Genomic DNA, 12,122 nt, shown 5'->3' on the forward strand with positions numbered 1-12,122 from the left:
CCTTTGTAATGATGATCAAGCCAATTACTCCTACTGGGTGTGCTGCTCTATTATGAAATGTAAATAAAAATCAATCCCATCTTCTCATCAGTCATATAAATACCAATTTTGCAATACAGAGCCATACTCCACATAGAAGTGTGAGTATACTGAAACTGAAGTTGTGAAAACACAAATTAAAGGCTAAGAATCATCCTGAAAAGTTAAAATAAATGTACAAGCTTAACAAATAAAAAAAAAGTACAAAAGCAGGTGGCAAAGGTTATTCTAACACAGGATTGTAGTTTACACTACAGATAATTCTATCAAACTCAAGATTTGAATTTAAAATCAAAAGCTATGTAAGAGATTATATTTACCATCTTTTGCTTCATATGGCCTACGTAAAAAAGCACATCTGGTCAAATCCTAATCAGAAATACAAAGTAAATAAAATAAACAATGGTCTTACTTTATTAATGTCTTGGTAAGTTCATTCCCTTCTACACTCACGGCGCCACGGTAAGCTTGGTTAATTTTAGAATCCTTGGAGTAAACTTCCTCTTTTGAAAGACGCACATACATCACCTCTAGCAGCTTGTAATACCCCATTTTCTTGGTAACTTGTGTATCATAAGTGTGTTCATGGGACTAGAAACAAAGAAGCAGAATCTCAGAAGGAAATTTCCTCACTCTTGTCCTTTCTAAATAGTCCCACAGTTACTTTAAATTTCTTAGACAGCCTTCAGCTTACTTCTACCTTCTAAAATAGAGAAAAGAGCTGATGATAATAAAAGATTGACAGATTCTGAGTTCCTGTGTAGTGCAGTTCCTAAAACTGGTCGACTCATGCTTGTCTGGTGAGTCCTCTTTACTACAACTGGCCTAAATTATTATAAGGATACTGGAGGAAAATAAGCAGAGTACCAAGTGACAGCTCAGCCTCATGACACATGAAAGCAAAACACACACACACTGCCATCATCCTTGTTGTCATTCATGAGTTTCTTTATACACCTAATTTTGGTGCCAACATTTACAGCAAAAGGAACATGGTGTGGCTGACTCTACAGAGATCATGGTTTTAGCATTTTGTTTCAGTAGCTATAACTAAACTTTGGTGATTTCAGCATCTTGCTCGTCCTGCTGCCTGTGAACATGCACCAGCAAAACCATGGGACTGAAGAACTATAGCAAGAGGAGAAACCTTGACTGGCAACAGATCATGCCTGCAATGATCTTTTTTGTACTCTTAAACTGGAAGAAAGGCTGTAACTAAAGAAAGGAAGATCTGTGCTCCTAATCCCTTGCTGAAGAATCTTTGCAATGACTACAGGTGTGTGTGTTTCTTTCTCTAGAAGCAATGTACTTAATTTCAGAGCTTCCATTATGGAGGTTGAAAACCTCTCCCATAATGTAGTAACAGGCTACAATTTTACACAGCTTTTATATTTCAAAGTTACAATAGGCTTTTGCTTTTGACAAACCCCTTCAGATATATGCATATAACATTCCAACTTCAATTTTTATCCACAGTAGATATGCAGACAAGCATTAACTCCAAAGGAACAGTGTGTTGGGGAATAAATAAAAGTTTATCAGTAATAATCAAATTCTATAACTGTTCCAGGATACAGAAAACTAGAAATCAAACAGTTTTTTATCAGTGCTTCATTCAAAGCTCAGCAAAATACATACCAACATCAACACTTTCTTAGACTTCCCTAATCCTAAATAAAAAATGAAAGTAATTCATACCTTTGTAAACCTGGAATTAAGTGTATCCATAGCCTCTACTATAATCTTGCCAAAGAACACTCTCAGTGCATCCAAGCTGCAGTGCCACAGGAGAGTGAGAAGGGATCGATCCACAAACGCTTGGCGAGCAGCATTTGAAAGAAGTTCCTCACTTCGGAACATTTTGTGAACAGTGTCCAACAGTAGCACTTGCTTGTCAGTGGGGCTCCTAAACAAGATGGAAATCTCAAGATGGAAACTCATTTACCAGACTTCACTTATGTCTCACACCCTTAGGACATTTAGATTTTTTAATGACTGCATTCATGCCCTCTTAGGGTTATCCTACAAGACATGCAAAATCTTGGCTGAACTACCAAATATTATGCAGCCCTCAAAAAAGCCCACCTCTGCTTCTTAGCCTGCAAGAGATGGCAAACTTGTTTGTGTATCTTTAATAATTTAATCCTAAAGCAAACATTAACTTTCTCAGTTCCTTTTTACTAAACAACCTAAAAAAAATAATTATCCAGTATATGTGAGAGATGTAGGCAAACCAAAGGAAAAAAAAACAAACCTGTGGCTATCAAGTGTTCCAGTACTAGATGATCTGCTATTCTGAATAATTTTATTATAACAAAAATTTCAAAAATGGGATACGGTCATAAGGTAAATTACTTTGTCCAGGAAGCTACATGCTCCACTATAGTCACTACTCAACAGCCTATCAAAAATTGGAATGTTGGTTTTGGAAGAGATACTGAATACCTCTTCTGTGGACAGAGCATGTTTGAGTCTACAATTTACCACCTTGGAATTATTCAATTAAATAAGTGCATTGTTGTATTTTCAAAGAGGTTGAACAAATTAACTTACTATCAACTTAAGCGATCATGTGGTTATATAGGGATAGCAAATATACAACAAACAAATACTATTTTCAACTGAATTATCTCAGAACAAGCTTATTTACAGAAGGCTTTCCAAATTTGCACAAGCACTGGAAGTGTAATCTGGAAACTGATGTTACTTGTTCACACTTTGTAAATACTTAGAAAATGTAATGACAAAAGCAAAATCTGAATTAAAACTATGACATAAAACTTTATAGTGTAAATCATTACTATTATAAGGACAATAAAATATAAGAAGCACATTTGCTTTAGCAAAAATTCAATGAGAACAAGCACAAAATCCAGTGGACTAAACCCACCTTCTGGAAATTCTTTTGAAGCTGGCTTGAAATAAGTCCTCCATGAAATGCCTGTGGTCCCTACAGAGGATTTCTGTCATCAGTTGCAACAACATTGGACTCTGAGACAATTCTAATGCATCTAAAAACTGAAGAAGCAGCAACACGTCACATGAAAAGCCACAGTGGATCAAATAATTCAATCTAATGATGCAATTATTTTTTAATACTGATCAGAAGCAGATGCACAGAAGTATGGGCTTATTTAATGTGCTTCTGTAGATTCAGTTTCTGTATAAAGACATAAACCAGAAACACAAAAGCTGATCTCCTCATGTGAACCAAAAATCTCTCTCTTTAATTCCAGATCCTATGAAACAGTTTCCAGACACAGTTCACTTTGGCTTCTAATTATGTATTCATTAAAAATACTGACCTTCTTAGTGCAGTCCACATAGTTATTGTGCTTCAAGGTTCCTTTGGGAAACTCATCAGACCTCATGGGAAAATTGAAAGCTACAAGTTGATCCAGAGCATTCTTAAGGTCATTAAGCTTTTCTCCCGTCAAATTAGTGAAGAACGGGAGAATTATCACTGCTTGGCCCTGAAGAAAAAAAAAACAACAAACATAAAAAAGATAGTTTCACACTAAAAAAGAAGTTATTCCCTAACTATGAAGTCATCTGAATAGGACCACAAAACAGCAGCAGTGGCTGTTCTTATTGATTCAATGGCTCAGTGTACTAATAAAAATATGTTATGCAGCTGCTTTTCTTTTCAGCTTCTAGATCAGAAAACAGCTTTTAACTCTCATGTCACTGCTGAGTGAGAGAAAGCTAATTATGGCTGACATGGCTATGAATAATATCTCATTGTTCTTTTAAGTGAGCATTCATTCTCACACAAGTCATTGATTTCATGCATCACCTTGTAGCTAAAGCAAAATCCCGAACTTTATTTATTTTGAACACACAGGAAAGTACAAAACTTTGCCTAATTAAAGGCAGGCTGGTTGAGAAACAACTACACAAAACTTCCATGAGTACAAAATTTTTTATTACTCTAGTCCAACCAGTATCTTTTATAACTCTCAGTCTGCAGTACTTTATCTCCCTCTCCTGACCAAGCTGCATACAGCAGCTACTCCATTAGTACCAGTACTAATGGACAGATATGGATGTAAAGATCATGACAAGTGTTCATCATTTGACCCGTAGGAAATGCCCACTCCTTGCTAAAAGCCTGTTTAGCTGTAATTTCTCAAATGAACACTTGGGAGTTCCCAACAACTTGCAACTGATGCTAATTTTTTCCCCTAAAATTTACATTCCTTTCTTCTGAGCAAGGGAAAAAAAATCACCTTAAAACAAAGCTTGGGATCTGTGATAGTGTCTTCTGTCTGAAGAACAAAAAGGATAATTTACAAGTTCTAGGATGTTGAACAGAAGAATAAAAACCCAGAAGTCTGTGATAAAAATTAAGCCAAACAACAGAATTCCATGAGCAACTAACATTGTAAACTGGGGAGGGTAGGGAAGCTGTTGAAGTGAGCAGTTTACCTTAAGATTTAAGCCTAAATTCTGATCAGTAAGTAGACTGGTATAGGTATTAAAAACAGCTGTAAATGCTTCGTGATTGGTATTGAAGGAAACTGAAGAGTCTATCTGGAAAGACAAAAGAAATGAAAAATTAGTTTGGGGTTTTTTAAAGTAGTTAAAGAGATTTGTATTAAAGTGTAAAAAAAACCCTTGAGCTATAGAATTATTTATTTCCAAAAACACACTGAATTAACAGAAAGCACATACAGAGTGATTTTGGTTTTTAAAGAACTATAAAAGCTCCTACACAGTACAAACAAAATCATGTTGGGATTCTTCAGTTTAAAAAAATATTAATCTCCTTCCGAAAGCCAAATTTCCTACCGGCCATTTCAGTGCCAGCTAATTCAGCAATACAATTCACCTTCTGCATACTAACATATACCTTTAAAACAATTCAAGTTTAAAATAATTAATTATAATTAATTAAAATTATGCTCAACTGTTGATCTTTGAGTGTATTTGCATACAACTACTTTTTACAAGTTCCTACAAAAATCCCAAAAGGATAAGTAGAAAATGATGTTTTCAAAATAGAGAAAAAAACCCCAGACCATAATCTCAGTGTCACAGAAATTAAGTGTGTAAAGTAAAGATAATTCTGCAGTTTGTTAATATGGGCAGAACTCCTTCTGGATGCCAACTTGACAAAGAACATTACCAGAGACTACTCAGAGCTCACTCTCTGTACTTGTACCTGCTCTCCTAAAGGAAAACAGGCACCTAAAACATGAGAACAATTGAAAAAATAAAAAAAGGTGGCAGAAGGGAAGAAGAGCAGTACCTAGTAATTTCCACCTGCCTCAAATTTTTTTGTGCTTTGCTAATAAAAACACCCAGATTCTAACAAGGCCCAACTTTTCCCCTTTTTTCTCCCCAAACACAAAACATTTGACCTGAACAGCATTTCTTGAAAACACAATGCAATCCCAACAGAACCAGAAAGGTTACCTGAAGTTTACAAAGCAGTACATACCTGCAGAACTTTTGCCAGCAGGGTCAGGAGTGCCATTTTGCTCTCAGCAGATGAACCTTTGGCCCACCAGCCATCCAGTTTCTCCCAGTTTCTTAGTACAGCTGTCACCAGTTTTGCTCCCTGCTGCTTGCGCACAGCACGGTCCCTAAAGCTCTGATCTAACATGCCATTCAAAATGCTCCCCACCTGGAAGGAAAAGCAACAGGTAAGATTCTTGCACCCCAAATGAAATGATGATAGAATGGCATCAGTGGTATGGGCACTCATAAAAAAGAAGCATCACAAATCAATGCTAGATCTATATCTCAAAAGGATGTAGAGGAAAGGTCTCTGCAGGAAATTAAAAACCCATCCTTCTCAAAAAAAAAAAAAAGACATCTCTCCAATTTCTCCAATTTACTCCTGTTTCAGAGTACAATGCAGCAATTACTTCTGATGCCTTTTGTGTATACATGGAGAAATAAATGATAATCCAGACTAAAGATCAATACTTGATAATTTTAGTTAGTGTGAAGTTGAAAAATAGCACACATGTTCTAATTTATTCACATCCATTTTGAACAGAAAAACAACCCTTGCATAGCACGTGTGAACTAAGTATGTTTGAAATCTCTTTTCTTCAAAAATAAGTACTCACTATCATCTATCAGATAAACTTAAAAGAATTAATGTATTGCAGCATGCTCATCACAGGAAACACTAGATAATCCTCACCAGAAACAGGTTATTAAAACATACACATTCCTCTAAAGTCTAACTAAACAATTTTTGGTATCACCAAAATTGATGCTGCAAGTCTTTCAAACTACAACTTGGATGCAGCACATCTAAGCATAACATTTTAGATTATAAATGCGTCAATTATTTTTAAAGGATGATTCTACTTTGCTGAGCATATTTTTAATCAAAAGAAAAAGCAGACTTGTGATCTTTTTGACCCTTCTGTTTGTCAGAAGCACTGAAAGAAGACTTTCAGTTCTGTTTCCTTCATGGCACTGAGTTCTGTAAGTGCTGTAGACAAACAGGAAGAACTCTGTTCAGCCAAACAAGCAGTGCTGAGACTGAGTACATGACAAAGTATCTCATATTTAATTCAGCTCAGGAGGGTTGTTTGTCTGTATGTCTCTCTTTCTAATACTCTGATCTAACTCTACCTTAGTCCTGTGGACTAAATACCCATTAGTAGTTGGAGCTTGTGTTTCGGTTTAGTTTTATGCAAAACAAATCCAAGTCACATGCTCTGGGACCATTCTGCAAGGAAAAGCAAAGCACAGTAAATGGGTTCCTCCTTTGAAAGGACATTTTTTATCTGAAGTACTATGCAAAGACATCCTGAAATACATAGATCTCAGGATAGGTAATAGGTAAGCACTTTCCACTCAGTTTGATCTGAGATCACAGAGTAATGGCAGGTTGCCAGAGATCATGATGGTAGCAGCAGCAGGTCAAGACAAAAAAAACCCTGAAACTTAAACGAAAAACTATCAATGCACTCCTGTCTGAAAGTCAACCCAATGCATTTTTTCCTCTACTCCACCTCTAAAAACAATAATACAATTGTTACTTCTAATATTCTCTTTTGATTTTGTCCTTTTAAAGAGTAAGACCAATACCATTTGAGGATTGCTGACAGATGATTTCATAAGATGGACTATGATCATATCCAGGTTTTTCAGTAGATGTTGATTGATGGTTTCTGAGAACAGGCTGTAGAAATACTGTCCATGAGAGAAATTCATCAGTTGGTTCTGTGATGCTCTGGACAGTGGCACAGATAACACTACTGTGTTCAACAGCAGACTTACTAGCTCCTCACACTGAAAATCAATGCATAGAGAGAAGAGTTATTTCAAGGACATCACATTTCACTTTGAAATTTCTTAGAAAAGCACATGATTTTTTTTCCAAGCTCCCACCCCAAACTTTTAAATTTTGTTTATTTTATTTTAAAGATTGTAACTGGAGAACCACACCCTACCTGCTCATCAATTGCAAAGGCCAGCTGCAGAAGACTGTCAGCTAATCGCTTCCTGCTGATGTCTAAGCATGGAAGAGAGATCCTTTCACGCCCAGGTGCAATGCCTTTATAAACAACTGAAAGAAGCTTGGAGCCAACTGAGAAATGAGACCTTTCATCCTATGGAAACCAACAAAGAAGTGACAATCAATAAAAGCTGAAAAAAGGCTTCCAATCCATCTGTATAGTTAATTAAAACACTTGACTTTCAGATAATTTCCTTATAAAGCAATGCAACTATACCATGACAAGACACCTTTCTAACTCAGGGATAAGATTTTAAATGAGACAACCCTATTGTGTACAAAGTTCAGAACAAACTAAAAGTAACTTGACACTGTTCCAAATATTCTGATCCTCCTCCACCTTTTCAGGCTTACTTGACTACAGAAGTAAAAGGAATATCTAAGTCAGGATGGGAGTGACACAAATGGTAAACCATGCAGCTCCTTGATTATCAATATAAGGCAACCACAGGTCTAGATTTTGTTGATACAGAGAATGGATAGCACACAGAAATTAAGTATTTTGTTACTTGTTAGCTTTGTTCAGCCCTGTTACAGCCTCATTCACAAATTCTCAGTCTTTATGGCTGTTGCACAACCTGTTCCTTCAACTGCCCAAAGTAGAGATTTACTACAATCAGAAACTTAATGGAAGGAATTTGAGTAATATAGTCTACATCCTTACACCTCAGGGGTCTCTATTCTGTTTTCCTGCAACTCAGACCCACTACACTGCTTCTGATCAGTCAGGAAATATTCCTTTTCTAATTTCCCTCATCACTTCGAATGGTGTCTGTGTAAAAGTTGTTTAAAAATGCCTCCTTTATAGGATAGTTAATCCTGAATTTTTGAGCTTTCAGTTTTGTGAAGCACACTTAAAGGAAGTTAGAGAATCTACATTCTGATTTTCAGAGTCTGGAGCCAACCACAGAAAGACTAACATAATTATAAAGGTTGTTCAAGTCTCAATATTGTGCTACTCAGATTTGTAGATTAACCATCAAACATTTATTTTTGATCCCATTCAACACTAGCCCTTCACTGTTGATCTCATTTTAAACAACATCTGATCTGTTCTCTGTTTTTATCCTGGTGTTTTACACAGGAAAAGCTCTTTACAATGTATAAATGTTTACTCTTATCTTCTGTATTAATAATTACCTGACCATGAAGAACAGAATGAAGCAGGCCAGATTTCTGGAGCTGCTTACAGGCAGAAAGGACAGCATCAAACCTAACTGGATCCAAACGTGCCTCTGAATTAAACAGATCAACAGAACAAAGGTCCTCAAGGCTAGAGAGGAAAGAGAAGCAATAATGTTACATTAGTGCACCCACAGACAACATTATTTACTTTCCATGGTGAGGGTTTGTTCTGGACTCATGCTTACCAGAAAGCCCGAAAACCCATACTTACCTCTGCGGTGTGATTCTTTTTTTTATGCACAATTCCAAAGATTCCTGATAGGGAGATTTCATCAGAGCTTTCATGAGTCTTACTGAGATATCTGGGAGGTTTTTCATGACTTGCACATCAGCTGTGTTAAAGCCTATGTGTGATGGACCACACACTGTCATCACCACAAGCTCTATAAAGCTGGCATTTAGCAGTTCCTTCTCAAGCAGCTAGAAAGAAAAAAAAAATTAAACATAAAAACGTGAAAAATTCATTCAGATTTCTCTATTTAGTTCTTAATAACTTATCATTAATCCTATCTCAAATGAAACCAAACATGAAACAGTCCCTATTCTTGCTGATTTTCTCTACTGAAATGTCAAACTTTCAATCACTTAGGCCAATGCAGAGAAATGAGGTATCTATAAACATAGATATGGGATATATGCTATCCCACCAAACTGCAACTTAGATCTTTTAAACCACATAGGCCTGTTTCAGTCTATACAACTGCAAATCCTGATGTACATATCTGTACATACTATTAGAAATTCGCTGACGAGACAATCACAGTCTCAGACCTAAACCTGGAGGTGTAAATTTTCCTAAGAGACTCTTAAGTATTATACTTTATATAGTTAAATATGGCTTATATTGCATCAAATAGACCAATAGAGAGACAAATAGAGAAACCTAAATATCTGTACTGAATTCAAGAAAGGCAGATTGTGTCTATTCTTTCTGCCTTTCAAGCAGCTACCACCTCCACACATTTAATGCCATCATAGAGGAAATCATAGAGGAAATATGCATTGCAAGTACTCCATATACAGAACATGTATATGTAACTACATATAAAATTTGTATCTTTTATCCACTACAGATTTCAGAGCCTACCTTCCAGAAATCCTGCTGGCACATTTCCAGGATGACAGTGACAAACTCCAAGATCCGGACTATAATGGTGCACTTGCTGTAGTTGTACTTGTCCCTTTCCTGAGGACTGAACATGCTGCCTTTGGAACTGCTATCAAAGCACTGCTCTGCTGCGTGGATATCATGCAAAGCAATAGTGTCCAGGAAGAACTGCACAGCCTTCAAGAACAAGGAACCTTCATTTATACCTAGGAAGAATTACATGAAGTTGAAATGTTTATTGTTTCATGCTTGGAAGAAAACAGACAAACTGAGATGACAAACAGAAAGAGGAACATCTCACACCAGTGTTTTCTGAAAGCTCTCTGCTTGTTCTAAATATTACCATTCTGGACAATAGAATAGCAGGACAGCATTGTACTTCATGATCACTCCAGAAACTAACCACTAGAAGCACTTATTAACAATGATGATGATTTAGGCTTATGTAATAAAATGGATAAAAAATTTTAAATCCCTAGTTTTGAATGACTTAGCCCTATGCTAGCTTCTTCCAACATATTGTTTTAAATCAAGACACATCTAACACTGACAGACAGACCAACTGAAACTTGTACAAGACCATGAATCTGTACTATCGCTGAACAAAAGCACTTTATTTAAGCTTGCAAGAATGATTGAAATAAAAACCTTTTGGGACACCCAGTGGCTACACAAGGTGTTGTTATTTTACCTGACCAAAATTCAAATGCAGCTTTTAGACCTGATGTAGTTGATGCATCAGGAAATGAAGAAAGGTAACATATATGGGACTTGAAGTGAAAAGATGCTTTCTTTCATTGTTTTCAGATAACTTCCTCCAGATATTAATAAACAGCAGGTAAAAAGCTTTAGAAGGATTTCAAGAAAAAAATTATAAAAACCTATTGCTTTTCTGTGCAGTGGGAAATTAGCTGTACAGAATAATTTTTGAAGATGAGATAAAGTAAAAAGAGATGCTGGTAAGTGGATGACTCAGAAATGCAAAGATTTATCTCTATGGCTAAAAGGAAACATTTTAAGACACATAGTACTTCATAAAAAACCCCCATCCCATTACAACTGTGATTGGAAAACTTTGGGAGAGTTTGTAAAACCGTCTATTCTACATTTGAGAAAAGAATTTAAATTCCAAGTTAAGAACTCACTTGGGTGAGCTTTGTGTAACACACACAAATGAACTTACTGCAACAGTTAATCACTCACCCAGTACTTTATCAGGTTTGATCATCTGCAGCTCAAAGAACGTATTGTAGCAATCCAGTGCTGCTAAAAACATGTCCATCCACTGCATGACAGCCTGCAAACTGAAGGGTTCCTGCATGCCACAGAGAGTTGGCTGAGAAAGGATCCCAGATCTTTGGGCATCGGTGCCACCTCCTTCAAATTTGTTAATGAGGAAAGAAACACCCCTGTTTTTTAGAGTATCAGCCAGCCAAGAAGATGGAGACTTGTTTCCTGACAGAAATAGAAAAAGAAATATAAATTTTCTAGGGAAAATGCATTTCAAACTAGCAAGGAACTAGAGGCAAATGAACTAACAACTTTGTGATTTAAACTGGGTCTTCTAGCAGAGAAGGTATTGATTCTGGTTTAGCCTTGGTCACATTCCTAAAATTCCCATATTTCTCTTCCTTCTATAAGGAAGAGGTCAATTTTTAAGACATTCATAGTTCCCCCCATCAACAAATTTTGCTTTTTTTAGCTGGATACACAACAGCAATTTTGGGCCTGGAAGTAAGTCTGCAATAAAAGCCTCTTCTGTGCCCAAAAACATCCCTCAAACTCTGAGGTTCTCACAGTACCAAATTTGCAATATAAGCAACAACTCTGTTTCTATTTAACAATGCTGAATGAACAGATATTTACTTGTAATTACTACCTTGCATAAAAAACACAGAGGGAAGGTATGCACAGAATATAGAAAGCAAAGATAACAGTGCACTGTGACTTAAAATACCTGGTAACAAAGGAACAAATTCATAGAAGAGCTCCATGGCTTTATGGCGGCACTCTGTCTGAGGTCGTCCACACTGCACTAAGAGCCACATTACAATGTCCTGAAGACACACAGGCTTAGTAGCTGGGAATCCCCTGCACAAAAATATTAGGGGTTAACAGTTCCTCTTGCCATCTACCAAGAAGCAATAATAGTCTCTTAGTCGAAAACAATCAAAATGTTCCATGAGCACTATGAATCCCTTTTATCTATTGAACCACCATCCATCTGCACTACCTGAAATAGCTCTTCCACCATCATGTCTGGCACTGCTTTCCCTTCTCCTCACTCTACTTGGCATAGTCCTT

At 36.6% G+C, this 12,122-nt stretch overlaps 1 protein-coding gene across 2 annotated transcripts in view; it reads right to left on the reverse strand.

The window, feature by feature from the left end:
* The window catches only part of PRKDC (protein kinase, DNA-activated, catalytic subunit), an 82,897-nt gene that overhangs the window by 44,439 nt on the left and 26,336 nt on the right, over positions 1–12,122 (reverse strand). For both annotated transcript variants that reach the window (XM_071419185.1, XM_071419177.1), the window contains exons 30-42: positions 11,776–11,909; positions 11,022–11,273; positions 9,798–10,024; positions 8,922–9,130; positions 8,666–8,798; positions 7,461–7,619; positions 7,096–7,299; positions 5,483–5,668; positions 4,468–4,572; positions 3,345–3,512; positions 2,930–3,057; positions 1,738–1,945; positions 452–630 (exon numbers count right to left, since the gene is read on the reverse strand). In XM_071419185.1, the coding sequence (XP_071275286.1) occupies positions 452–630; positions 1,738–1,945; positions 2,930–3,057; positions 3,345–3,512; positions 4,468–4,572; positions 5,483–5,668; positions 7,096–7,299; positions 7,461–7,619; positions 8,666–8,798; positions 8,922–9,130; positions 9,798–10,024; positions 11,022–11,273; positions 11,776–11,909 (2,292 nt within the window). The remainder of the gene's footprint in view (positions 1–451; positions 631–1,737; positions 1,946–2,929; positions 3,058–3,344; positions 3,513–4,467; positions 4,573–5,482; positions 5,669–7,095; positions 7,300–7,460; positions 7,620–8,665; positions 8,799–8,921; positions 9,131–9,797; positions 10,025–11,021; positions 11,274–11,775; positions 11,910–12,122) is intronic.

Source organism: Agelaius tricolor, unplaced genomic scaffold, assembly GCF_023055355.1.
Source record: "Agelaius tricolor isolate 1412-34295 unplaced genomic scaffold, bAgeTri1.0.p SCAF_2, whole genome shotgun sequence".
Taxonomy (NCBI): domain Eukaryota; kingdom Metazoa; phylum Chordata; class Aves; order Passeriformes; family Icteridae; genus Agelaius; species Agelaius tricolor.